Source organism: Jaculus jaculus, chromosome 19 (assembly GCF_020740685.1).
Source record: "Jaculus jaculus isolate mJacJac1 chromosome 19, mJacJac1.mat.Y.cur, whole genome shotgun sequence".
Lineage (NCBI taxonomy): Eukaryota > Metazoa > Chordata > Mammalia > Rodentia > Dipodidae > Jaculus > Jaculus jaculus.
Genome location: NC_059120.1, coordinates 52,620,120 through 52,647,135, shown reverse-complemented (window position 1 = coordinate 52,647,135; position 27,016 = coordinate 52,620,120). Strand labels below are relative to the sequence as shown.

At 46.3% G+C, this 27,016-nt stretch overlaps 1 protein-coding gene across 2 annotated transcripts in view; it reads right to left on the bottom strand.

Annotated features, from left to right (window-relative positions):
- The window catches only part of Chd1l (chromodomain helicase DNA binding protein 1 like), a 44,585-nt gene extending 21,059 nt beyond the window's left edge, over nt 1-23,526 (bottom strand). Inside the window, exons 1-12 of one of the 2 annotated variants that reach the window (XM_045138211.1) lie at nt 23,412-23,526; nt 20,852-20,964; nt 20,060-20,166; nt 19,400-19,514; nt 18,153-18,184; nt 14,961-15,042; nt 12,400-12,562; nt 9,342-9,497; nt 8,316-8,408; nt 5,946-6,042; nt 3,480-3,553; nt 2,036-2,146 (exon numbers count right to left, since the gene is read on the bottom strand). In XM_045138211.1, the coding sequence (XP_044994146.1) occupies nt 2,036-2,146; nt 3,480-3,553; nt 5,946-6,042; nt 8,316-8,408; nt 9,342-9,497; nt 12,400-12,562; nt 14,961-15,042; nt 18,153-18,184; nt 19,400-19,514; nt 20,060-20,166; nt 20,852-20,875 (1,054 nt within the window). In that variant the 5' untranslated portion in view covers nt 20,876-20,964; nt 23,412-23,526. Of the gene's footprint in view, nt 1-2,035; nt 2,147-3,479; nt 3,554-5,945; nt 6,043-8,315; nt 8,409-9,341; nt 9,498-12,399; nt 12,563-14,960; nt 15,043-18,152; nt 18,185-19,399; nt 19,515-20,059; nt 20,167-20,851; nt 20,965-23,411 lie in introns of those variants that run through there. The other variant, XM_045138212.1, reaches the window with a different exon arrangement.
- Nucleotides 23,527-27,016: the final 3,490 nt, after the last annotated feature.

Genomic DNA, 27,016 nt, shown 5'->3' with positions numbered 1-27,016 from the left:
AACACGCAAGCAGAGAGCTCTGCTCTCCAAATGTGAGATAGTTTCAATAAAATGCTGCTGTCTGAGTAAGGAAGATGACGAAATCTTTAAAGCACGATGGGATTGTTTTCCCCCCACGGATGCTACGTTTGACCTCGAGTTTCTCCCATGACCACTGAAGACAAATAATCACATAAATAGATGGCTGAGATACAAGGTGTGATTGGAAGAAAATGAGGCCAAATGAATTTGATTCTATCTCCTGTTCATATCTTTATCACAGAGCTAGGGCAGACACTGGCGAAGTAATCTCCTTGTATTCAAGCACGGTATCTAATGCTTCCTTTATATACCCTTATTGTACTAAGTACTTAATAAGCTTTCTAAATATGACCAAACTCTCTTTCATTGAGATATTGATCTCTCTTTAATAGAGGGACATGCATCCCTCCCATGCCCCAGACCTATTTCATGAGAATTTAGAGCTGTAAGAAATAAAATAATGAAACTAAGATTATGAGCTAAAAAAAAAAAAAACTTAAAACTTAGAATCTGTGAAAAAAATTTTCATCTCCAAAAACTCATCTCAAAATTATTTAACAGCACATGAAATCAATATAGCTGACAAGTCACCGCAAGGTCACATGTAATATTTATAATTTAAGTCATGTACAGACACTGCCATAGATAATTCTAGGTAGCTGGCAGTTTCGTCACATTTACATTTTAAAACAACTGAGTGTTTGCAAAGCTTTTGCAATGCTGTTGCAGAAGTCTTTCTTGAGACAGGTCCCTAGACAAGAGGTTATCTGCCTTGACAAAGAGGTTTCCCCAATGCAGGGCTGGGGAGGCGGGCTGCCCCCACTGAGTATAAAAGAAATTTTCCAAGCCGGGCGTGGTGGCTCACGCCTTTAACCCCAGCACTTGGGAGGCAGAGGTAGGAGGATCGCTGTGAGTTTGAGGCCACCCTGAGACTCCATAGTGAATTCCAGGTCAGCCTGGGCCAGAGTGAGACCCTACCTCGAAAAAAAAAAAAAAAAAAGGGAACTTTCTGCCAGTCATTTTCAGGACATTCCCCATGCCATGGCCAAAGCAGATTAGATTTACTCCCAACAAGGCACGGAGGGCAGCACCTCTCGGCTGGGGCAGCGCTTGCCTGGCATGGTCACAGACCTCGGTTTGATCTCCGGCACCGCACAAACCAGATGCAGGGGCACACACCTGCAAGACCAGCACTGGGAAGGTGGACAGCAGAGGAGGAGGAGAAGTTCAAGTTTATTCTTTCTTTATTATTGTTTATTTGAGAGTAACAGACAGACAGACAGAGAGACAAAAAGGCAGAGAGAGGGAGAGAATGGGCACGCCAGGGCCTCCAGATGCATGCGCCACCTTTTGTATCTGGCTTACATGGGTCCTGGGGAATCGAGCCTTGAACTGGGGTCCTTAGGCTTTGCAGGCAAGCGTTTAACCGCTAAGCCATCTCTCCAGGCCTCAAGTTCATTCTTAACTACATAGTGAGATCAAGACCAACCTGGCATACATGAGACTCGTTTCAAAAAAATAAAAAAAAGAAAGAAAGAAAGAAAAGGAGGGATGGAGAGATGGCTTAGCGGCTAAAGCACTTGTCTGTGAAGCCTAAGGACCCAAGTTTGATTCTCCAGGCCCTATGTAAGCCAGATGCACAGGGTGCCACATGCGTCTGGAGTTCGTTTACAGCGGCTAGAGGTCCTAGAGCGCCCCTTCTCTCTACCTGTCTCTCCCTCTGTCTCTAATAAATAAATAAAAATAAAAACTTAAAAAAAAAAAAAGAATTACTTGCAACAACCCAAGATTTAGCCTGTTATTTGAGGAGCTCATACCCTGGCTGGTTTGGATAGAAAATTTCTCGCACCCAAGTCCAGAACCTGAGACAGCGCAGCATTACCTCAATCCCTTGCTTTCTTGGTAATAACTTTACCTTTTTCAGAGAGTGTTGGAGAAATGTATTAGTGGCTGGGATACGTAAGTATCAGACCCGCCCTCACTGTCGGCTCTCATCAACACCAAGGAGGCCTACCTGCCCTGGTACTCAGGAGAAAAATAAAAATAGGCTGCTGTCCAAAGTTCTTGATGGCCAGGTGTCTCTCCTCTCCTCTCACGGAGCCGTCCACACGCTCGTAGCTGTAGCCTTCACGAAGAGGAAAAGCAAGAAAACTATAACTCTGTGCTCAGGAACTCCGGGGGCACAGAAACATTTCAGTCGGTCCGCGACCAAGTGTGAGGTTCGTTCCTTTCAACACGCAGGCAGGCATGTCCCTATTTTAAACAATCCCCACGGGGAAAATCTAAATCTGGGGAACAACTCGTTGTTTTGGGAAAGAACACATCGTAATGTACACACATCCTCTGGAGTTCGCAAATACACACAGCGGGCTCCCAAGCAGCCCTCCATGTCCACTACGGCGGCGCGTGTCCACTGGACGCTTGCTAAGGCCAGCAGGAACGAGAGCGCCGCGGAACGGGGCGGAGCCTGGCTGATGCCCACATTTGCCTGTTGATGAAGTCCCAGGTTTTCCCACCTGTCACCACACTATTCTGCAGACCTGGGAGGGGAGTTAGGAATGTGGGTGTGCACTGCACTAGGCACTTCTGAGGCACTGGGGGGAAACCAAGGGGAGCTGGGGACACGGGGGGACACCAAGGGGAGCTGGGGACACACTCTGAACTTGACTTGGGTCAGGGGCTTGTAAGTCCTCAGCACTGAGCTGGAGACCACCCAAAGTTGCAGCTCTTTCTGTCTAGCCCCCATCCATTTTATTAAATATTCAGCAAAGGGCTGGAGAGATGGCTTAGTGGTTAAGCGCTTGCCTGTGAAGCCTAAGGACCCCGGTTCAAGGCTCGGTTCCCAGGTCCCACGTTAGCCAGATGCACAAGGGGGCGCACGCGTCTGGAGTTCGTTTGCAGAGGCTGGAAGCCCTGGCGCGCCCATTCCCTTTCTCTCCCTCTATCTGTCTTTCTGTGTCTGTCGCTCTGAAATAAATAAATAAATAATGAACAAAAAATAAAAAAAAATATTCAGCAAAGTTCTCGGGCAAAAATCTATCTTCCCTTTTGTTTCTAGGGAAATAATTGGCCTCACCTTTCGCCTCCTTGATTTGTGGGGTCTCTGTAAGTTTACTATTCATCCTTCTACTAATCCCAAATAAGTACTCAGTTGCTACGCTGAAGGTTGCGTGACACTGAAAGTTCTTGTCACAGACTTGGTGCATCAAACATTTTCAAAAACATTTAAGTCTTGTAACATTTGCTCCAGGGCCTTGGTGTCACATCCCACAGCCAAAAGGAATGTGGGTGGCATCTCTTTCTACCCACACATCCCCACCCTCTCAATCCTGACTTCAGACACCACTCTGCGTTTCCCTGACGCCTCATCTTCTGTTGGCTCTGAATAATGTTCATGATCCTACCTGACTGTTGAATCTAGGTAGGGTTTAGGGAATGCAGTGGTCAGGGGGCGTCACCTCGGTAATCCATGTAGTCTTGGAGAATATCCAGCATCTGTGTCATCTGAGAGAAAAGTAAAACCCGATGGCCCCTGGCAAGAAAAGAAAAGAGAGGGCTGGAGAGATGGCTTAGCAGTTAAGCGCTTGCCTGTGAAGCCTAAGGACCCCGGTTCGAGGCTCGGTTCCCCAGGACCCACGTTAGCCAGATGCACAAGTGGGCGCACGCGTCTGGAGTTCCTTTGCAGTGGCTAGAAGCCCTGGCATGCCCACTCTCCTCTCTCTCTCTCTCTTTCTCCCCCTCCCTCCCTCTTTCTTTCTGTCTGTCGCTCTCAAATAAATAAATAAAAATAAACAACAAAAAAAATTTAAAAAAAAGAAAAGAGAAGCTGCCAGACCTAGCCTGCTTCGACAGGCAACACTTACTGAAGAATCCAAGCTTATAAATAAGCAAAATACTAGAGCATAAATATAACTTAGAAACTTTCTCAAACACCAAACACTTTACATAAAGCACACACCTCAGGGCAGGAGAGGTGGCTCAGTATTTAAAGGTGCTTGCTTGCAAAGCCTGAACAGCCTGAGTTCAATTCCCCAGTACCCACATAAAGCCAGATGCACAAAGTAATATATATGTCTAGAGTTCATTTACAGGAGGTCCTGGTGTGCCCATACTTATTCTCAACCTGCCTCTTTCTCCCTATCCCTCTCTCAAATAAATAAAAAAGAATTTTTTTTTAAAAAGAACACCTCCACCTGTCTACAAATCTTTCAGAGCATTAGTTAGTCTTAAACAAGAGCAGAGATATTCCCTGAGGCATGTGGCAATGCAGCAGAGAGTCAAAGAATTCCTGGAATCATCAAGGAGCCTCTTACTGAAATGTCAATTCACTCAGCGGAAAGAAATGCCAACTTTCATCCAATAGCAAAATAAATACTTATGTGCAGAGAAAAGTACAAAATTTAGATACACACACACATACATACACTTCATGACCTGGAGGGCTTGGTCAGCCATCTACAGCTATTCCTACCTGAGGAATAAGCCACTAACATCTATAGCCACATTGGTTGAAAAGTCTGAGAAATATCACTTTAGAAAAGGGGCAGGTGACATATCATCTCCCATGACACATAAGAAAACATATAAAAGAATATATGGAGGATGAAGGCAAAATGACTAAGAATGAAGTCAACAAGGGACTCTGTCTCAAAAAAACAAGCAAAAAAAAAAAAAAAAAAAAAAGGCATGGTGGCTCATATTTCTAATTCCATCACCTGGGAAGCAGAGGCAGGAGGATCACCAGATGTTTAAGGCCAGCCAGCCTGGTCTAGTCTACACATCAAAATCTAGGTCAGCCAGGACAAAATAGCAAGACCTTGAAAAACCATGAAGCATGAAGTCAAGGCTGGGCATGATGGCACATGCCTTTAATCCCAGCACAAGGGAGGCAGAGGTAGGAGGATCGCCATGAGTTCAAGGCCACCCTGAGACTACAGAGTGAATTCCAGGTCAGCCTGGGCTAGAGTGAGACCCCATTTCCAAAAGCCAAAAAAAAAAAGAAGCAATGAATTAAGGCTAGAGCCTCCTGTTACCAGATAATACTTTAAATTTCCATAAATAAAGAAGCACAATGCTGTGGAAACAATACTCTCGTTAAGAAAGTTTGCATCCATGAAAGGAATTTAACAGCAACACAGAGAACTCCGGCAGGACAGCCCCATGTGAGGGGACAACTTGAACTGAAAGGGAAGAACCTCAGTTCTCAACTCAACTCTGCCATGGGCTGGCTGGGTAGCCCCCGACAACCACACACCTAACTTTTCTGAGTTTGTGAAATGAAAAAGGTGAGTTTTTGAGTTTCCTATTTATGAGTTTTCAACATCCTTATGGTAGATACTTCAGAGCCAATAAAATACAGCACGATGGGCTGGAGAGATGGCTTAGCGGTTAAGCACTTGCCTGTGAAGCCTAAGGACCCGGGTTCGAGGATCAATTCCCCAGGACCCACGTCAGCCAGATGCACGGGGGGGGGGGGCGTACACGTCTGGAGTTCGTGTGCAGTGGCTGGAGGCCCTGGTGCGCCCATTCTCTCCCTCTCTCTCTGCCTATTTCTCTCTCTGTCTGTCGCTCTCAAATAAATAAATAAATAATTTTTTTTAAAAAAAAGAAATGCTTAGTGTTATCCCTGGCCTTGGGAACAAAGCAGGATGGAGTGAGAAGGACGTGCACTGATCAAGCAGGCTGCAGTCTGGGGGGGGTTCTGCTAATACTGGATTAGGATCCCAACTGTTTAGAGTTCAGGAGCAAAGGACAATAGAGTAAAGGGGGGGGAGGAGAAAGAGAATACCGTGGGCTGGGAGCGCAGTTGCAGAGAAGGAAGAACTGAATGAGGGTCTTGAAAACAACCTCAAGAAACCAGTAGGTTCCTCAGTAGGTCTTAGGAATCACTAGCTCAGAGCGGTGACCACGCGCCTGCGGCCCACCTGGAATACAGGAACGCCAGCAGCTGATCCAGCAGGCGAAGCTTCCCACTAGCTTCAATCAAGTGGTCTCCAACTTCAAAAGGCTCTGGCTCCACACCTGGTAAGGGAAAAACACCCACTGCCAGGCGCGTGTGCCAACAGAGCAGACCGCGAGGAGGCCAGCGGCTGCCGGGCTACAGAGCAAGCACACCGCCGCTCCTAATGCATGACAGGCGCGGGCTGACCTCGGCTCGAGGAATTCCACAATTCCTTGTCTGTGTGATGATCTCAACGCTGCTTCACAACAGGCACACAGCCTGGCACACCCCAAAAAGCCCAATAAGTGCTTATCTAGGGATCAAACCCAGCCTCTGGGAAATCAAGGCACCACAGGGAGACGTTAATGGCCAAGAAGATTCAAACCCGGAGTGTCTCGCGGCTCACAGCTCGCTCTCAAAAATAAATCTAGGCTGGGGGCTGGAGAGATGGCTTAGCGGTTAAGCGCTTGCCTGTGAAACCTAAGGACCCGGGTTCGAGGCTCGGTTCCCCAGGTCCCACGTTAGCCAGATGCACAAGGGGGCGCACGCGTCTGGAGTTCGTTTGCAGAGGCTGGAAGCCCTGGCGCGCCCATTCTCTTTCTCTCCCTCTATGTCTTTCTCTCTGTGTCTGTCGCTCTCAAATAAATAAATTAATTAATTTTAAAAAATCTCTAAAAAACAATAATAAATCTAGGCTGGGAGTGGGGATGCACACCTCTAATCCCAGCACTCAGGAGGCAGAGGTAGGAGGATCGCCGTGCATTCGAGGCCACCCTGAGACTACATGGTGAATTCCAGGTCAGCCTGGGCTAGAGGTAGACCCTACCTCAAAAAAAAAAAAAAAAAAATCTATGAATAGGTTTAGTTGTAAAAACCAGGGACCCTGTGGTAGTCAGAATTTCCTATAGGACTTCCTTGAAAACCTACATGTTCCAGCCAGAGAGCCTGCCTAGCATTGAGAAGGTCCAAGTAGGCCTGAAAGGCGGCTTGAGTTTGATCTCCAGCACCCATATACACAACTGGGCACAGTCACACTCATCCGTAACCCCAGACCCAAAGGGGAACCAAGATGGGAGAATCAGCGGAGCTCACTAAAAACTGTAAGCTCTGGGCTGGAGAGATGGCTTAGTAGTTAAGGCGTTTGCCTGCAAAGTCAAAGGACCCCGGTTCTATTCTCCAGGACCCACATTAGCCAAGCACAAGGAGGCACACGCTTCTGGAGTTCGTCTGCAGTGGCTGGGGGCCCTGGCATGTCCATTCTCTCTCTGCCTCCTTCTCTCTCTCTTTCAAATAAATAAAAATAAAGTTAAAAAGAAAAAACTGAGCCAGGCGTGGTGGCACACACCTTTAATCCCAGCACTCGGGAGGCAGAGGTAGGAGGATCGCTGTGAGTTCAAGGCCACCCTGTGACTCCATAGTGAATTCCAGGTCAGCCTGAACTAGAATGAGACCCTACCTCGAAAAACCAAAAAAAAAAAAAAAAAAAAAAAAACCCTGTAAGCTCTGGGATCAGTAAGAGACCCCGGCTATAATAAGGATGGGTGGAAGAGCAATGGAGTGGGACACCCAGTGTTCTGTTCTGGCCACTAACTGCAGACAAGCACGTGGGCATCTACACGTGCATACACCACCATCCCCCCCATACACACACGCACGTTAAAATATATTCTATATGTTCCTAACATTTCCTCTTTCAGAAACTAACAGCTGGACACGGTGGCACTCGCCTTTAGTCCCAGCATTCAGGAGGCTGAGGTGGGAGGAACGCCATGAGTTCAAGGCTACCTGGGGCTACAGAGTGAGTTCCAGGTCAGCCTGGGCTGGATTGAGTCCCTGCCCGGGTAAAAAACAAAACAAAACAAAACACCGTGTCAGGTTTCTGAAGAGCCAACTAAAAACATGAACTTGGCCCACTGCAGAACCGACATGGAGACCATCACGGGGGAGCTTTTGTGTGCCGGTGCAGAAGGCTGGCCGGTGGGTTCAAAACAATGGGAAACCTAATTATCAATAATGCCCAGATAAATCCATCACACACTGTAAAACCACAGGCTTTGATGCTCCCAAACTGTCAATAATATGAGAGAAAAAGTCAAGAGAAAATGCTTAGAAACATTCCTAGCTGATTGGAGAATAAAGAGATGAATTCATGCAATGAGGATCTTCGACTGGATATTGGATTAAACAAACAAACAAAAAAACTGCCAAAAGGAATCAGGGAGACCTGTGTTAGGTAACAAGCACAGATAAACTGAGCATTAAAAAAAAAAAAAAAGACAGATCTTTCTGCTATGGTTTCAGCCACAGGACAGTTAAGAAAACAGTCATGTGGGAGTAAAGGACACTGCCTCACCATCAAACAAATACGGGTGATCCACACACTTTCGAAGCTGGGATAAGATGTTCTGAAGTTTAACTTTCTTTGCCACCTCATTTTCAAATGCATCTGCAAGTTTGGAGAGACAGAAGAAAGATGGACTATCAAACCAGCCTCCCACAAATTACCTTACACTTTTCACTGTGTATCCCTCAAACCTGTTTCCACATCCCAAACGGCACTGAACTTCATTGAGAACTAACGGCACATCCATGTGAAATTTTCTCAGCCATCACTTTGTTTCAAGAAGGGAGGAGTCTAACTGGGCGTGGCGCACGCCTTTAATCCCAGCACTCGGGAGGGAGGCAGAGGTAGGAGGATCACCGTCAGTTCGAGGCCACCCTGAGACTACATAGTGAATTCCACGAGAGCCTGAGCTACAGTGAAATCCTACCCCCCAAAAAAAAGAATGGATTCTAAATTGTAAGCTCAACTTAGTGGGACTTGGTTATCCTGGAGTCAAGGAACAACCATGATAAAATGCCAGCAAACTGTCTCATTCTGGCCCCCCTTCTCACTCCCAGTTCCTCTGGGAAGGGGGTGGTGGTGATTTGATTCAATAAAGTTTTACAACTTGTTAAGTATCTGATAGGGTAAGAAGATAAAAGGCACAAAGGAGCACTTAAAAGTGCTTGCTTAATTAAAGGCAATGAGGGGGGCTGGAGAGATGGTTAAGCACTTGCCTGTGAAGCCTAAGGACCCTGGCTTGAGGCTCAATTCCCCAGGCCCCACTTACGCCAGATGCACAAGGTGCCACATGCATCTGGAGTTCGCCCTTTTTCTGTCTCTCTCTCTCAAATAAATTAATACATAAAATAAAGGCAATCAGGAAAACTGTGTGAGAGGAAAAAGGAAAACTTCCTGACTAGAACATCCAAATCTGATTAAGCTCCCTGCGGCTGACCTCCGCAGCCCCCCCTCCACTTTCTTGTTACGCAGAATTGGGACTTCCTGTATGAAAATCGTCGTGTCAGTTCTCACTGGACACATCCCCTCGATTACCTAGGTCTTTCATCAGGATAGCTTTGTAGTACTTTTTCTGCAACGCGGACATGCCGTGGTACATCACGACTTCTGTCTTCCTGGGAAGGTCTGCAGCGACCTCGGCTTTCACCCGCCTCAGCAGAAACGGCTGCAAGAGTTTGTGTAGCTCCCTTGCTGGGTGAGAAAAACCACAGGAACGTGAGACAAAAGCAGAACCCACCGGAGGAGACCATACGGCAATTTCTTAATTCTCGTTTTCATATTAATTCTATATTCTATGTCAGTAATTTTTCATACTCCAGACACTCCAGGACTTTCAACGGGGCGACACCCAATTGTGCACCTATAAACTCATCAGTTTGAAAATATCGTTAAGTTGAAAATGCAGTCAATGCACTTAACCTACCAAACACCCTAACTTATCCTAGCCTACCTTAGTCAGTGTACAGTTAGGCAAAATAATCTAGCATAAAGCTATTTTATTTTATTTTTTTAAATTTTTTTTGGTTCATTTTTATTTATTTATTTCAGAGTGACAGAGAGAGAAAGAAGCACAGAGAGAGAGAGAGAATGGGTGCACCAGGGCCTCCAGCCACTGCAAATGAACTCCAGACATTTGCGCCCCTTTGTGCATCTGGCTTACATGGGTCCTGGGGAAATCAAACCTCGAACCGGGGTCCTTAGGCTTCACAGGCAAGCACATAACCACTAAGGCATCTCTCCAGGCCTTTATTATTTTTTTAAACTGTTGAGTATTTCATGTAATTTATTGATACCTGTATCCAAACAACAGGGCAACACAGGACACTACTTTTAGGTCAGGACAAAAAAAAAAAAAAATGGAGTCACAGAAGGAGGGCCACAGAGACATAAGGAAGTGGGTCATCCACATTCCTCAAGGAACCACCCAGCCATCATCCCTTCCTTGCCTAACAACGCCCCAGATCTAGGTTTCCTGCCTCCTTCTCTCTCAGGTCACCTGGTCACTGCTGGTCTCACACCCAGTTTTGCGAAATGGCTAATATAAAGAACAAGGGACCTCTTTTCCCTTCCTCACCTTCCCCCAACTGAAGAGCTCCACACAGCCCACTATCTGGAATCTCAAAAGTCGGCTGAGCTCCGCTCCCGACAGTCAGTCCTGGCAGCCCGTGCTTTTCTCCTGAATAAAAGCTTCCATCATTGCCTCAGAGTGGTCTCCAAGGTCTTGGTCACTCCCAGACCTTACAACTATGATGTGTCCCTCATTTTCATGTTCTACTGAGGAGCGGAGAGTGCAGGGACAGCTCGCCATGACGAGACAGCGTCTTACCACATGCCGGTGATGTGAGAGAAAAGGTCAGAACCCACGTGGTTTCAGTGGCTGAACACTATTCCACTGCGTTCATGCTCCATGTTCTTTTTATCTGGTCACCCAGTGGAGAGCATATAGGTGAGCTCCAGGCCCTGACCACTATGGATAGTGCAGCAATAAACGTGGCTGTTGTGAGGCAATTGCCTCCAGATCGAAATGACCCGGATAGATAGATAGATAGATAGATAGATAGATAGATAGATAGATAGATAGATAGATATAGATATAGATATATGAATGTATATATATTTAATTATTAGATGTGAACATATTTTGTATGTAAACATCACATGTTGGTACCAGTCTTTCCCTCCTCCCTGCCCCTTTTCTGAAGAGGCCTTCCTCATTGGGACGCAGGTCAACCCCATGGGGATTGTGGGTCATGCGTTATGCGGGCAGCAGTCAGTTATGGGGGAGAGGCAATATCTCTGTGCAACATGACCCAACTTGTGGCTCTAACAATCTTTCCACCCCCCTCTTCTGCAAGATTTTCCCTGAGCCGTGCTGGGAGCATTTTAAGTCTACTTCAGTGCTGGGCACTTAGGAGCCTCTGGATCTCTGGTTTGGTAGGTGTTGATGTTCTCAGTGTCTGTCTCCTTCACCCTTGTGCTGATGTCGGCTTAACCGAGGGCCTGACTTCACTCTCTGGCCTGACTCCACCCTGGCCCCAGCTGAAACCACAGAGGAATTGGGGAAATGAGCGAGAGTGCTAGGCTCTCAGGGAAGCTGAAACATCTCCTCTTAGAGGGAACAGGGACGCTCAGGAGGTAGACACCACCAGTCTTGAACAGCTGAAAATCAGAGGCTCCACACCGTACCTCCCCAAGATCACACAAGCGGTTAATAACTGCTTGGAAGAAACTGCCCAGTCAGAGCTGCCTGTAGTCCTGTGAGGGGATCCCGAGACATGGCCTTCGTGAGTCATCCATGCTGAGGTGAGCTTTCTGGCGATACAGCTGCCTTTGAGTCGTCCAGTGCTCCCGAAAATAACTCTTCACTTGTGCTTCTGGAAGTCACTCCAATAAACGTCTGGTTCACCAAGTTGGGCTTCAGTGTAACCATACTTGGGTATGCTAGCTATGCCCAATCTTGGGGGAAGATGTCTGTTCATATCTCCTGGCGGGGGGGGGGGGAATACCACAATGGTGGGGGTGCAGGTATTGTTGACATCTGATTTCACTTCCTTCGAACATATACCCAATAGAGGGATTGCTGGGCATATGGTAGCCCTAGTTTTAGTTTCCTGAGAAACTTCCATCAATGTGTTTTCCATCATGGCTATACTAATGAATGCTTCCCCATGTGTGTAAGAGTTCACCTTTCTCCCCAAGCTCACTGACATGTTTCTTGTTGTTGTTTATTTTTATTTATTTATTTGAGTGAGATAGACAGGCAAAGAAAGAGAGAGAAAGAATGGGTGCACCAGGGCCTCCAGCCACTGCAAACGAACTCCAGACGCGTGCACCCCCTTGTGCATCTGGCCAAAGGGGGTCCTGGGGAATCGAGCTTCGAACGGGGGTCCTTAGGCTTCACAGGCAAGCGCTTAACTGCTAAGCCATCTCTCCAGCCCACGTCTCGCCTTCTCTTGTGGGTCTTTACCTCCCTGCAAGTTGTCTGGTCAGCACTTCTTTCTTACTTACTCTGCTTTACTTAACCATTAAGCAGCAGGGCAGTTTCTGTGACAAGATTTCTTGGGGACGGGTGATTTGCAGAAGAGGAACTTGCCTGATCTGGACTCCTTCTCGATGTCCTGGTAGCGCTGAACAAAATCGTCTGCCTGCTCCTTGGAGAAGAGGTCGGGCTCCACAAAACTGAGGAGGGAGTACAGCTCGCGCAGGCTGTTCTGGATGGGCGTCCCAGTGAGCAAGAGACTGAAGACCACTGAGAACTCAAATACAGAAACGAACAAACCTTAGACCCCCCCACCCCACTGGGAAGGACTGAGCCGCCCGCTGGAACATTGATTCACATGGCGGGCAGCAGGGTTTAGTGGGATGTCGGAGGATTGGGTTTGAGTCCTGTGACGAATAACTCTGGTTTCCACTATCAAAAGGGGTTATTAAACCTACAAAGAAGATGGGGTTACAAGGATGTGGCATCACTCTATGAAGTCCACAGTATTACAAGTATTTGGCGTGGTTGCTGTGCTGCAGTCTACATGGAGATTCAAACTCTGTGTACGAGCTACATAGAGGGGTTTACTGATACAACTGAGGCGGTATGTGTATATTCAAGAGTTTGAGAGGGCTGGAGAGATGGCTTAGCAGTTAAGCGCTTGCCTGTGAAGCCTAAGGACCCCGGTTCGAGCCTCGATTCCCCAGGACCCATATTAGCCAGATGCACAAGGGGGCACACGTGTCTAGAGTTTGTTTGCAGTGGATGGAGGCCCTGGTGCGCCCATTCTCCCTCTTTCTCTCTCTGTCACTCTCAAATAAATAAATAAAAATTAAAAAAAAAAAAAAAAAAGAATTTGAGAAGCTGGACTATAGCCTCAGGCCCCTCCAGGCAAGAAGCAAGATCTATGCCAAAAGATGACTTCTGTACAACCCCATGGTATATCAAGACTCCTGGATGCTTCTGGGCATCCTGCCCTACACAAACACAATGGAAAGGGCTTCCCCAAACCTCAGCCACAAATGAACACACCAAGAATAAGAAATTTCTCACCAATAATTAAACATTAGCAATTAATTCAATAAAAGGCTAGGGAAAACAATGGATATTGACCTAATCCCTATTAGCAAGGTCAACCTCTGAACTGACATTAACAAGAAGTTATACAATCAGAATGACAATTGTGTAGCAAAGTGGGAATGCCACATCCTATGTATGTCTATTATTTTAAACGTCAAAATACTATATTTTCATGAAGGTACATATACTAGATTTGGATATTTAAGGTATTTTTATTTGAAAGTGCTTATGCATGTTTGCATAGATACATCTATGCATGCATACATCTACCAATTACTAGTGTGTTTTCCTTTTCTGCTCGTTCTGTATCCTGACCAGGGAGCAATCAAAAGATACTGTTTTCTTAATAAGAAAAGCGATGTGGGCTGGAGGGATGGTTTAGCGGTTAAGGTGTTTGTCTGCAAAGCCAAAGGACCTCGGTTTGATTCCCTGGGACCCACGTAAGCCAGATGCCCAAGGGGGCGTCTGGAGTTTGTCTGCAGTGGCTGGAAGCCCTGGAGCACCCATTCTCTCTCTCTCTCTGTCTCTTTCTTTCTCTCAAATAAATAAATAAAAATAAAACATTTTTTTAAAATTATCAGTTCTTTAAAAGAAAAGAAAAGTGGCATGCCCCAATCAATGAGCACACTCCATGTGACTAGTATTTGCCGACATGATTGTTCGTGCAGCCCTGCTTGGCAAACACACTGGGAGGAAGCAGATCAATTGATAACCACTTCCATGTAGGTTAATTACAACTTCCATAAGAAACTGAAAACAATATTGAGGATACACTCTCTCCCAGAATCCTGCTTCCCACCTCTCAGCTCCATAAACACATGCACTTTCTTTTCACCCATCTACTGATCTGTAATCCCAGCCATACCTATCAGGAATCCCAAGAGAGGCCGCAGCAATGACCTCCCTGCGTCCCTGAGCTGAGTTCAAGGCCACCCTGAGATGACAGAGTTAACTCCAGGTCAGCCTGGACCAGAGTGAGACCCTACCTCAAAAAAACAAAACAAACAAAAAAAAAAGTTCACCTAGCCCTGCAGAAATATAACTGGGGGTGGGGGGAGTTTCAATTAACTTGATTCTATTCAGGCCTAAACTATTTTTGTTAGGTTTTTTGAAGCACAGCCTCGCTAGGCAGCCCCTCCCCCTTCCTCCCCCCCCCCCCCCGCCCCCGCCACACCAGCCTTCCCAGTGCTGGGCTCACAGGCATGCACTCTGACATGGGGCTGATTATTTGTAAAGGGCGGCTTCAAGGGAAGAGATGAGTAACTGGGACAGAGTATTTGGGGGGCAGTGAACCCACTATGCTTCAACACCAGTGCAGAGATGTCAGTATGCGTTCACCCAACTCACAGATATACAGTACTGGGAGCGAACCTGCACGTCACGGCCTCTAAGAGACAGTGCTTAAGTCAGCACACCTCACTGCTGGGCAGTGCTGGAAATGCGGGAAAAGCTATTCAGGGGAGAGGGCAAGGGGGTAAAGGACAATCTCTGTGTCTTCTGCTCACGTGTGTCCCGAAATTAAAATTCTGAAAAAGAGAGTCATGAATAGGGGGCGAGGTAATATCAAAACTACAACTGTCCTGTCCATTTACCTCTGAGAGTGTCTTATGCAGCAGGGAGCTTTGGTTTTTCAACCTGTGAGCTTCATCCACAACAAGAACATTCCAAGAGAAGCTGCGAGAGAAAACCCAAACTTTCAGTGGTGTTTAACTCGAAACGCAGAGCTCACAACCTGCTCCGACATAAAACTGCAACTATTGCTTTTTTAAGAAAAAATATATTCCAAACTCTATTATAAATATATCCAGGACTAGAGAGACAGCTTAGCAGTTTAGGCACTTGCCTGCAAAGCCTAAGAATGCATGTTTGAATCTCCAAGTCCCATGTAGCCAGATGTACAGCGATGAAAGCATGCAATGTCACACATGCGCACAAGGGGACGCATGTGTCTGGAATTGGTTCACAGAGGCTGAAAGGCCCTGGCACATGCATTCTCTTTCTCTCTCTTTTTTTTTTTTTGAGGTAAGGTCTGACTCTAGCCCAAGCTGACCTGGAATTCATTCTGTAGTCTCAGGGTGGCCTCGAACTCACAGTGATCCTCCTGCCTCTGCCTCCCGAGTGCTGGGATTAAAGGTGGGCGCCACCACGCCTTTAAAAAAAGAAATATATCCATACAGCCTTCCTATCTAAGAGACTCCATAGAAGGGAGTTCAAGGAAGGGAACTGTTTCCAAGATTGGGAAGACTACGCAGAAGGGCAGGAACCAAGCCAGAAGGTGAGGCAACACTTAACGCCCGTCTCCTATGTGCTCAATATTGAGCTCGTGACTGCTGTTCAGCCCAACAGAATATGGCAAGTACCCACAACTGGGTCAACAAGGCACGGAAAGCTCAGAAGGTAACTTGGTCAAGGTCAGAAAAATAGAACTGGGATTTAAACCCACCAAAAAAAAAAAAAAACTGAGAAAGTACCATCATCATAACAGTCAAAGAAGTGGCTTTTTTTTTTTTTAATGGAGAAATAGAAGTGTCCAGGAAGTGTCTCAGGTGAGCTTATTAACATGAAGATCACTGGGGCCACTGTCAAAGGGTGCATTGCAGAGTTAGATAACAACAGTGTCTCCCAAGAGGCTTTGGCTACAAAAACACTTACACTGGGCAGGCTGCTGCTCTTCCCACCGATGGCCTTATTTTGTGAGGATATGAATCCTCACTATCCATCAACTGGACTTCACGTCGCCATAGGGTTATTTATTCTATGACTAACGGCTCTTGGAATAGCTCAGTTCCTTTCCAGCTTGTTGGTCAACAAGAATTCAGATTGATATTAAGAATAAAAACATTACTAGGCATTAATTCCCTCCTGCGGAGCAGGCCTCCAGTCCAATCTGAGAGTAGCTGGTTTCATATATGAAACATAGATGCTACCATCACACCAGTTGGCACATTAGGTCTGTCTGGCCAGATGTAAGGAATTCATGCCTGGTACTGAAAACCTAGTCAAAAGCCTATGGCTGGGGAGGTCATAAACCTTGGGGGGGACTACAACTGTTGTCTGCCTAAATGCATAATATATGGTGCCCACAAAACTGCCTTCTAAACACCTGTGTTTATGCCCATATATTAATGCTACTCTCACTTTTGGTTAGAGAAGCTTTTCTTTTCAGAGGGCGGTGACCTCTTGGGATGGCTCAAAAGGCACCACAGCGCTGAAAAGAAGTGACGGTGGAGTGCTCAGCACTGAGACGTCTCTATCACACCTGCCAAGGCCCAGGGTCCCTTGCGGAAGAGGTGGCGGAGAGAATGTAAGAGCCGAAGCAAGAGGAGGAGTGCTTACGGACGACACTGTCTTCAGACACAAATGGCCTCAAAATTCATGACATCGCAGAGGCTGACCCGACCTACACAAGAACTGCGTGACAATGACATCGAGGCAGAAGAGAGTCTAACTAGAAAAAAGAAGGGGGGCGGGCGTGGCGGCGCACGCCTTTAATCCCAGCCCTCGGGAGGCAGAGGTAGGAGGATCGCCGTGAGTTCGAGGCCAGCCTGACACTCCATAGTGAATTCCAGGTCAGTCTGGGCCAAAGTGAGACCCCACCTCAAAAAACCAAAAAGAAAAAAAGAAGGGGTTCTGCAGAGAGGTGGTTTAGGAAGGTGAAAGAGGGGTCACAGAGGAGATTACGATCATGGTATACTGTCTATACTTATCGAAGTTTTCACTAAGAAGTTAAAAGCCAGGCGTGGTGGCGCACGCCTTTAATCCCAGCACTCGGGAGGCAGAGGTAGGTGGATCACCATGAGTTTGAGACCACCCTGAGACTACATAGTGAATTCTAGGTCAGCCTGGGCTAGAGTGAGACTCTACCTTGAAAAACCAAGAAAAAAAAAAAATTAAAGCAGACAGAGAGAACATATATTCCATAATATATTCTTCTCCTAAAAGCTAAGATGATACGCTCACTTAGTGAAACTTAAATAAAACAAACTTTTGAAAAGACACTAAGTCTTCGGTACTTCAAAGCAAGACAAGTCAGAAGTCCATTTCTGAATATTAGAAATGCAAAATTCCCGCCAGGCTGTGTCATGACTGCACAAGTTCCAGCGAATGAAACCCTGTCAAGATCTCTTCCTTCCTTTCTCCTAACACCAGCTCTGAACTTCTGTGGTATGTATCAACGTGACGTCATCATATACCGTATGTATCAACGTGACATCATCATGTACCGTGACACCCCATCCCTGCAGCCAGGTGGGGGACCAGTACGAGTTTTGTCTAAGTGTGAGTCAGTAAGAAGCCCCAAAATTTAACTGACGATCATGGACTTCAAACTCCCTTCTGCAGTTAATTCCATGGCACTGATGGTTCCGTTAGCATATTTCCAGGAACCAGTTATTCACCTTCTGTGTTACAGTAAGTCAGTCTCCAAACAGGAGTGTGGGAAAACGTCTACGCAGGCTGGCAGCCATGGGAGGAAGCTCGGCACTGCTCGCTACCAGCCTCGAGCAACTGAATGGCACTAACACCTACAACAGCCGTCCGTGGTAAGAACCTTAATGAGCCCAGTTTACAGATGAAGAAGCTGAAGCTTGAGGCTATCGGAGACATGCAGCTGAAGAGAAGGCTCTAACACAGTACGCCTGCCTTGCATGCCTCGCCCCGACGAGGGCTCACAGAACACACCAGACACACCAGGACACACAGGGTGGCAAAGTGCCACCACACAGTGAGGGAAAGACCTGGCTTCGTGACCCCTGGACGGTTTTGAAGTAGTGCAGCCTACTCACGATTTTAGAAATGCAGCATCTTTCAAACAGATCTGAAAAGTAAAGAAAGAGACGTTTAAAAGGATGAATTGATAAATACTGACATTAACAGCTAGTTTCTCGTTCCCTGTTAACTCTCTTAAAAAGTTTATTTAACGCTTTCTTATTCACGAAGTGTGTAAAAAGAAAAATCTCCAAGGGTAACTTTAAGTAGTGCTGCCTTACAAATAAAAGGAGCTATGAGGCCAGGCGTGGTGGTGCATGCCTTTAAGCCCAGCACTCGGGAGGCAGAGGTAGAAGGATCACTGAGAGTTCGAGGCCACCCTGAGACTACATAGTGAATTCCAGATCAGCCTGGGCTACAGTAAGACCCTACCTCAAAAAACCAAAAAAGGAGGTTATGGTTAAAGGGAAGGTCTTGCTTACAGTGGCCTCTTGTTAGCTTAGCAAGCTTTTTTATTTTAATGTTTTATTGCCAGCTTCCATAATTATAGACAATAAACCATGATAATTCCTTCCCTCCACTACCCTTCTCCCCCTCTCAAATCCACCCTCCATCAAATCCTCTCTCCCTTTCAATCAGTCTTTTATTTTGATGTCATCATCTTTCCCTTCCAGCATTACAAAAGTCTTTTATAGCAAGGATTTGAAAATAAAACTGGAGCTAAGTATCTTCCATGCCTATGGTTGTTAGCAAGCATGATGGCTCAGCAAACAGGCCCCTTCCCCTGTTTGCCTGCTGTTCATCACCAAGAGGCAAGAGTGTCACCTCCCTGGGATGCCAGTCTCCTTGATCTGGGGGGGCATGGATCGGGACACATCTAAGTACTGTGAAGCTGTGACATTTAATGTCCCTTCACTTCTTAGGACCACAACGCCTCTTTGAAAATATGATAAAGACAGATTTTCCTCCCGGAGGGTGGGGGAGGGTTTTTTTTGTTTTTGTTTTTTGGGGCAAGCCCAAAAGAACTTTTTTTTTTTTTTTTAATGCATGCCCAAAAGAGAATTAGAGTGCCAGGTCCACTGCGGTTGAATTCCAGATGCGTGCGCCCCCTTGTGTGCACGTGCAACATTGCGTGCCTCTGTCACTGTGTGTCTGGCTGACGTGGCACCTGGAGATTCAAATGTGAGTTTTTCGCAGGCGAGCACCTTAACCACTAAGCCATCTCTCCAGCCCTCTCAAAAGTATTCACATGTAATCTCGGAGGATTTAACAACTTCCAGTGGGCCAAGTTGGGAGTTCTTGCTACAGAGAAACACATGGATACCTCATAGGTGGTCAGCAGCACATTAAAACGTGATGTCCGTTGTAGGTCTTGCTGAAGGCAGGCTCTTTCCTCCTTGTCACCTGCGTATGTTACACAGGAAAGACCTGGAGCAAATCTGAAGCCAAAAAAAAAAAAAAAAAAAAAAAAAGGCAGATGAGCCCAAATATTAGAGCCATGGGACAGGGTGTGATTATCTGGAAATCACACTTCCTGAAATACTACAACATGGAGATCTCACAAGGCCACAAAGTGACCTTGGGCCTCCACATACTACCTGGTAATGGATAAACCTCACGGTTAAGTTCCATGTAACTGTTTCAGCAGAACAGTCAAGTCTAAGAGGGCCCTATGCGGACTCTGGAAATTAAACTACTTTGCCCACGTTGAGCTATTTCTTATTTCACTATGAAAAAGGATGGCTCTCCTTTAGTTCAATAAATGTTACTAAAAACGACTATGACTTTTAAATAGCCATAAAATAGCAACGGCATCCACTGAATGCTCTCTCCCTACCAGATTCCCAGTGTCTACCTTCCTTCAGAGCTTTCTAGAATAAACTCATTATGACAAGATAATAGTTTATCACACTTAGTATATCATCCAGAAAAAAAAAATGCAAGTATTGTAAACGATAAAATTCCATCTACATTTACTCCACACCTTTCCATTTCTTCTTTCCAGTTGCTCAAGACAGACAAGGGACAAAGAATCAGAAATGGTCCTTCATCATTTAATCTTCCTGCCAAGTAAACGAACAGAGCAATTGTCTAGAACACAGAAAAAGAAATCAGTTTTGACCACATCTTCTCAGGCAAAACAACCACAAAGTCCGCACAACCCCAGAGAACAAACAGAACTTGTTTTACAAAGCAGCTGTGTGTTGTCTTCCACACATGAGAGTACCCCATTCCCCTGGGGAAATGGTGTCGCACTCCTCAAACCTGCCCAAGGAACTGATGGCATTCAATTCCTTCACTAGTCAGCAATCAACGGCTTGGTCGGTATTCGTGTGACTGAACCTCCAGTGTCAGGGTATAAGCCACTAAAGAATAGAAATCAAGGCTGGAGAGACGGCTTAGCAGTTAAGGTACTTGCCTGCAAAGTCTAAAGACCCAGGTTTGATTCCCCAGGACCCACGTAAGCCAGATGTACAAGGTGGTACATGCGTCTGGAGTTCCTTTTCAGTGGCTGCAGGTCTTTGCCCATTCTCTCTCTTTTTCTCAAATAAATAAATTTTTAAAAATTAAAAAAAAAAAGCAGTCCAAAAATGCCTTGAATCCCAAGCACTTGGGAGGCAGAAAAATCATTTCCACGTTTGTGGTCTCGTAACAGATTGTAAGCATCTCACATCCTACTAAACACATGCTGTAGCAGTTAAAGATGGTAATGAGTTGTGTTGAGTGAGAAGTTATTTAGATAGAAGTGAACTGTGTTTATTCCACTGTGACTTACCTGACAGGTCTTACCCAGGCCCATCTCATCTCCCAGGATACAGCCATTTTGGCAATGAAAGCACTGGGCTAGCCAATTGACTCCCTCCAGTTGATAAGGGCGTAGATGAATCCCTGGAAATAAAAAATATATATACATTTCAGTACATACATAAGTTAAGGTCACAAGTCTCTGTTGAAGAATATGGCCTAAATTCTCAGAGCTCCAAAGTTTATTGGCCATATCATTTGCTGGGAAGCTTTTAGATAGCTAAAACTCTGCTGACCTCCAATTACTTTTTAAGCAGAATTAAGTCACCCTATACCATCCATTCAAAGTCCTAAAACAACCTGTCATTGTTTCTTTTTCTAAATTTTTTTTGTTCACTTTTATTTATTTATCTAAGAGCAACAGACAGAGAGAGAAAGAGGCAGATAGAGAGAAAAGGAGAGAATGGGCACACCAGGGCCTCCAGCCACTGCAAATGAACTCCAGATGCATGCGCCCCCATATGCATCTGGCTAACGTGGGTCCTGGGGAATTGAGCCTCAAACTGGGGTCCTTAGGCTTCGCAGGCAAGCGCCCAACCACTAAGCCACCTCTCCAGCCCCTGTCATTGTTTCTTAAATCCACTTGATGAGAAAGTCAACTTGGGGAGCTGGAGAGATGAATTAGTGGTTAAGGTGCTTGCCTGCAAAGCCTGAAGGACCCAGGTGTGATTCTCCAGAACCCACATGAGCCAGATGCACAAGGGGGTGCACGCATCTGGAGTTCTTTTGCAGTGGCTGGAGGCCCTGGCGTGCCCATTCTCACACTCACTCTCTCTCCCCTCTTACTCTGTTAAATAAATAAATAAAGTAAGTAAGTAAGTAAAATAAAAATGTGCCAATAAGAGGAGAATATATTACTGATCTAGAACTCACTGTAGTCCCAGGCTGGCCTTGTATTTTAAAAAAAGGGGGGGCGAAATAATTTAAGAATTATAAGTCAGAAAAGTTGACAAATTTAACAGTGAAGATCTTCAAGCAACTGCATCAAAGAGGAGGCTTCTGGAAAGTGTAATTATCTACTTCCCTGAATGGTGGTGTCCTGACCAGGCAAATGGACCCCGTAGGATTAACTCTTAAGGGAGTGGCCAATAGTATGCCTTTATAATATATTTCTGTTAGCTTACAATGTCAAGTCTCCACCCAGGACCAGAGACAGAACTCAGGTTCTATTCTTTTGACCAAAGGGAAAGTAACTTCTTCCTTTATAGCCCTGATACCTCCACCCTCCTTCCTCTCATATGGGTACTTTCATCTTAAAGAGGGCATTTGTGATAATTCCCTTTTTAAAAATTAGTGTTATTGGGGGAAATGAGAGGCAAGCCCACAGCTGATTGAGGCCAGGGTCCATCCTCAATGGCCTCCAAGTCTGCTAATGCCTATCCAGACACCTAACAGAGGGGCTCAACCTCGCTGGTGTCTGCAGTCTCTACACCACCTGCCCAGAACAAAACCTCACAGTTAGTGTTATATTAGGCACACAGCAAGTGCTTAATGAATACTTCCTTATATATATATATTTTTTAAATATCTGTTTTTACATTTTATTTTTATTTATTTGAGGGGGGCAGATAGAGAAAGGGTGAGGGACAGAATAGGCAAGCCAGGGCCTACAGCCGCTGCAAACGAACTCCAGACGCATGTGCCACCACGTTCATCTGGTTACATGGGCTCTGGGGTATCGAACCTGGGTTCCTCACAGGCCTCACAGGCAAGCGCCTTAACCACTAAGCCATCTCTCCAGCCTTATACTTTTAAAAACACTGCATTGGATAGTCTACAAACTCCGAGTTGCTGTTTGGTTCATGTCTATACCCAGAACCTAACAGAACACTATTAGTAGCGTCCAAAACATAATAAACGGATCCATAAGATGTTAATCCATCAGCAGCATCACACCATTCCATTAAGCCACCACTACATTCCCATGGGGAAAGTGAGGAGGAGGAGGAGATGGGCGAGGCTGAGAGCGAGGGTGCGGCTGGGCTTGCGTCCCCCTGGCACCCAGGTACTCAGAAGGGCAGGTGGGCTGGCCTCTGAAAAGGCAGCACTCACCAGAAGACAAACTTTGCTCGGCCCATGCGTCCAAATGCACAGGTCACCAGTAGCGAATCAAGTGCTCACTCAACGCGCTGGGGGGGGGGGGGGGGACGACGACAAACCCACGCCTTTAATCCCAGCACTCGGGAGGCAGAGGTAGGAGGATCGCCGTGAGTTCGAGGCCACCCTGACACTACATAGTGAATGCCAGATCAGCCTGGACTAGAGCGAGACTCTACCTCGAAAAACCAAAAAGAAAAAAGAAAAAAAAAAAAAAGAGGAAAGGGGAGAGAGAAGAGTATAATAAAAAGGGGGGGGGGGGAAAAGATCCCCGCGCGGTGGGCATCGCGGGGAGCTGCCGGGCCAGGCCTCCGGGCACACGGCCGGGCGGAAGTCGGACCTCCCGGGTCCGGGCACGGTCTCGGCGGATCCCGGGCCCAGCCAAGCGGGATCGCCCTCCCCCCGCCTCCCCCCGCGACCTGCGGGCCGCTCACCTGTCAGGCCCCACTGCCGCAGGTCCGGCTCCTGCACGCGCGTGGGCACCCGCGTGGGCACCGCCTCGGGTCTGCCCGGCGCCTGCAGCGCGCGGAGGAAGCGCGGCGCGCCGCCCGCCATGGGACCTCGACGCCCCGCCCCGCAGCCCCGGCCCCGCGCCCTCGGGCTGGAGCGCCGCGCGCCGCCGCTAGAGGGCGCACGAGGCGCGGGTTTCTGCACGCCGCAGGGCGCTCCAGGGATCCCCCTTGCCACCACCACCGCTAAAAACAAAAAACAGCCTTCTGGAAGTTCTAGGACCAAGGACCCTAAAGATTCTCTGTTCTCCCTAGGCGTGCTTGCAAGGGTCTGTCTTAAACTCCGCTTTTGCCGGGCGTGGTGGCGCACGCCTTTAATCCCAGCACTCGGGAGGCAGAGGTAGGAGGGTCGCTGTGAGTTCGAGGCCACCCTGAGACTCCATAGTGAATTTCAGGTCAGCCTGGGCTAGAGTGAGACCCTACCTCGAAAAACAAAAAACAAACAAGCAAACATTTTTGCTAAAAGCTCTGACTCTTTCCTTGGGCCTACAAGATGCCCCATGGGGAGCTAAAAGCAGGATGCAAACTTGGCATCTTTGTCTTCACTTATTAGGTCTCTTTTACTTAAACCTCGGGGTCCATTCCTGATAAATATTCAACATAAGACATTTAAGAAGTGTCTACAGCGGGGCGTGGTGGCGCACTCCTTTAATCCCAGCGCTTGGGAGGATGAGGTAGGAGGCTCACTGTGAGCTCAAGGCCACCCTGAGACTACATAGTGAATTCCCCATCAGCCTAGACTAGAGTGAGACCCTACCTCGGAAAAAATAAAAGGGGGAGGGGGTCTGGAGAGGTGGTTAGCAGTTAAGGTGTTTGCCTGCAAAGCCAAAGGATCCCAGTTCAATTCTCCAGGACCCACATAAGCCAGATGCACAAGGGGGCACATATGTCTGTAGTTTACAGTAGCTGGAGGCCCTGGTGCACCCATTCTGTCTCTTTCTTTCCCTCTTTCTTTCTCAAATAAACAAATAAAATAAAATATGATTTTTTTTGAGCCAACAGGTGCAATAGTGGCACATCTGTCATGGTGGAAACCAGTTGCCCTCTAATTGGACTGGAGGCCCACTCCATGGGAGGGAATACATCCCTGATTCTGAAAACCTAGCCATGAACCCAAGGGGTGTAATGTCTGCTGCTCTCTGGCTAAATGTATACACTATGCTTATCAAACTGCCCAGTAAGCACATCTCTTAATGTTCATACCCTTATATTAATGCCACTCTCACTTTTGGCAGAGAATCTTCTCTTTTCAGATGGCAGTGACCTTGGGATGACTCAGAAGGCATCATGGTGCTGGAAAGAAGTGACCGGAGTGCTCAGTACTGTAACATCTCTATCATACTTTCCAAGGCTCAGGGTCTAATGGGGAAGAGGTGACAGAAAGAATGTAAGAGCCAAAGGAAGGGTAGGACTCCTTACAACGTGCTCCCTCCAGACACAAAATGGCCTGGATATCCATGACCTCACAGTGCCTGACACTACCTACACAAGACCCTCATAATAGGAGGAAAAGATCATGACATCAAAATAAAAGAGAGACTGATTGAGAATGGGAGGGGATATGATGGAGAATGGAGTTTCAAAGGGGAAAGTGGGGGGGGGGGAGGGCATTACCATGGGATATTGGTCTTTTTGGGATATTGTTTACAATCATGGAAGTTGTTAATAAAAAAATAATTTAAAAATATGATTTTTTTTTAAAAAGGAAGTGTCTACAGGGATGGAGAGATGGTTAAGGAGCTTGTCTGTGAAGCCTAAGGACCCAGGTTCAATTCCTCAATACCCATGTAAAGCCAGATGCAACATGGTGGCACATGTGTCTGGAGTTCGTTTGCAGTGGTTAGAGTCTCTGGTGTGCCCATTCCCCCTCTCTCTTTCTCTCTCTGTCTCTCAAACACATAGAAATAAAATTTTGAAATAAACAAGTATCTACAAACTGGTAATGCAGGGTTGATTTGTCTTAAATTTACCCAACCTGTCTTTCCTCATTCAAGATATGCAGATAAGATAAATTTATCTCATATGATCTGTTATTTTCCAAGAACAGGGGCTGTGGGTATATATCTGTAAACCCAGCACATGGGAGGCTAAGGCAGAATTGTGAGTTTAGGTCATCCTGGGCTACATCAAGAACTTGACAGCCGAGAAGGAGAGTCGGTCCAGGTTCGATTCCCACTACCCATGTAAAGCCAGATGCACAATCTGGAGTTCATTTGTCGTGGCAAGAGGACTTGCTATGCCTCCATATTCTTATTTATCTCTTATAAATAAATTTTTTAAAGCACTTGTCAATAAATAAGCATCATAATGGCAGTGACCTTGAGATGACTCAGAAGGCATTATGTTGCTAGAAAAAAGTGACCAGAGTGCTCAGCACTGCAATATCTCTATCACACCTTCCAAGGCTCAGGGTCTATTGCAGAAGAGATAGTGGAAAGAATGTAAGAGCCAAAGGAAGGTTATGACTCCTTACAATGTGCTCCCCCCAGATACAAAATGGCCTGGATATCCATGACCTCACAGGGCCTGACACTACCTACTCAAGACCATCATAATAGGAGGAAAAGATCATGACATCAAAATAAGAGAGAGACTGATTGAGAGGGGGAGGGGATATGATGGAGAATGGAGTTTCAAAGGGAAAGTTGGGAGTGGGGGGAGGGAGGGGGGTATTACCATGGGATATTTTTTGGAAGTTGTTAATAAAAAAATTTGAAAAATAAAATAAATAATAAAAGCTATAAAGAAAGTTTGTAGACCAGAAAAAAATAAACATCATAAGCAAATGTGAGAAAGTTATTAGTTCCCTTTACCGATACTGTATAGTTTTTTCTAAGTTTTTATATTTTACCTACTGGTTTATTTGAGAGAGAGAATAGGCATGCCAAGGCCTTCAGCCATTGCAAATGAACTCCAGAGGCATACTCCACCCTGTGCATTTGGCCTACATGGGTACTGGGGAATCGAACCTGGGTCCTTAGGCTTCACAGGCAAGTACCTTAACTGCAAAGCCATCTCTCCAGCCCTGTTGTATTTTTTTTTTCAAGAACAGTGAGCTAGGAAGTAGCATCAGCCCATGAAAGAACAGAGGCTGCTCCCACTGTGCAGAAGCAATCATCTAATAACGGAGGAAATTCACCCCACTGCTGATCAAGGTTTCCCAGGACTGGACAGAATCAGACCAGAAATAAATTATCAACCAAATTGAGGCTACTTAATTAGGCCTAGCTGTTGATGTCTGGCCCAAGTCTTCTTCAATGAAACCTGAAGCTTGTGCTGGTAATCTCCCACACAGTGGAACTGGCCTGCTGGAACTCAGGGTGCCTGTCACTAGAGAATCCGGTGCACAGGGATAGGAACCAAACCTTTACGTGGCTGTATTCAGAGAGTCAGCAATGTGGGAGACCGAGGAAAGCCTTGAATCACATCTTCTTCTAGAATATTTTTCTAGGAACCAAAGCAAGGATAAGAAATCCATCCAAGGCTGAATCTTGTCCTACTAGCCAGCCCTGTGTCTGACTGAGATTCAT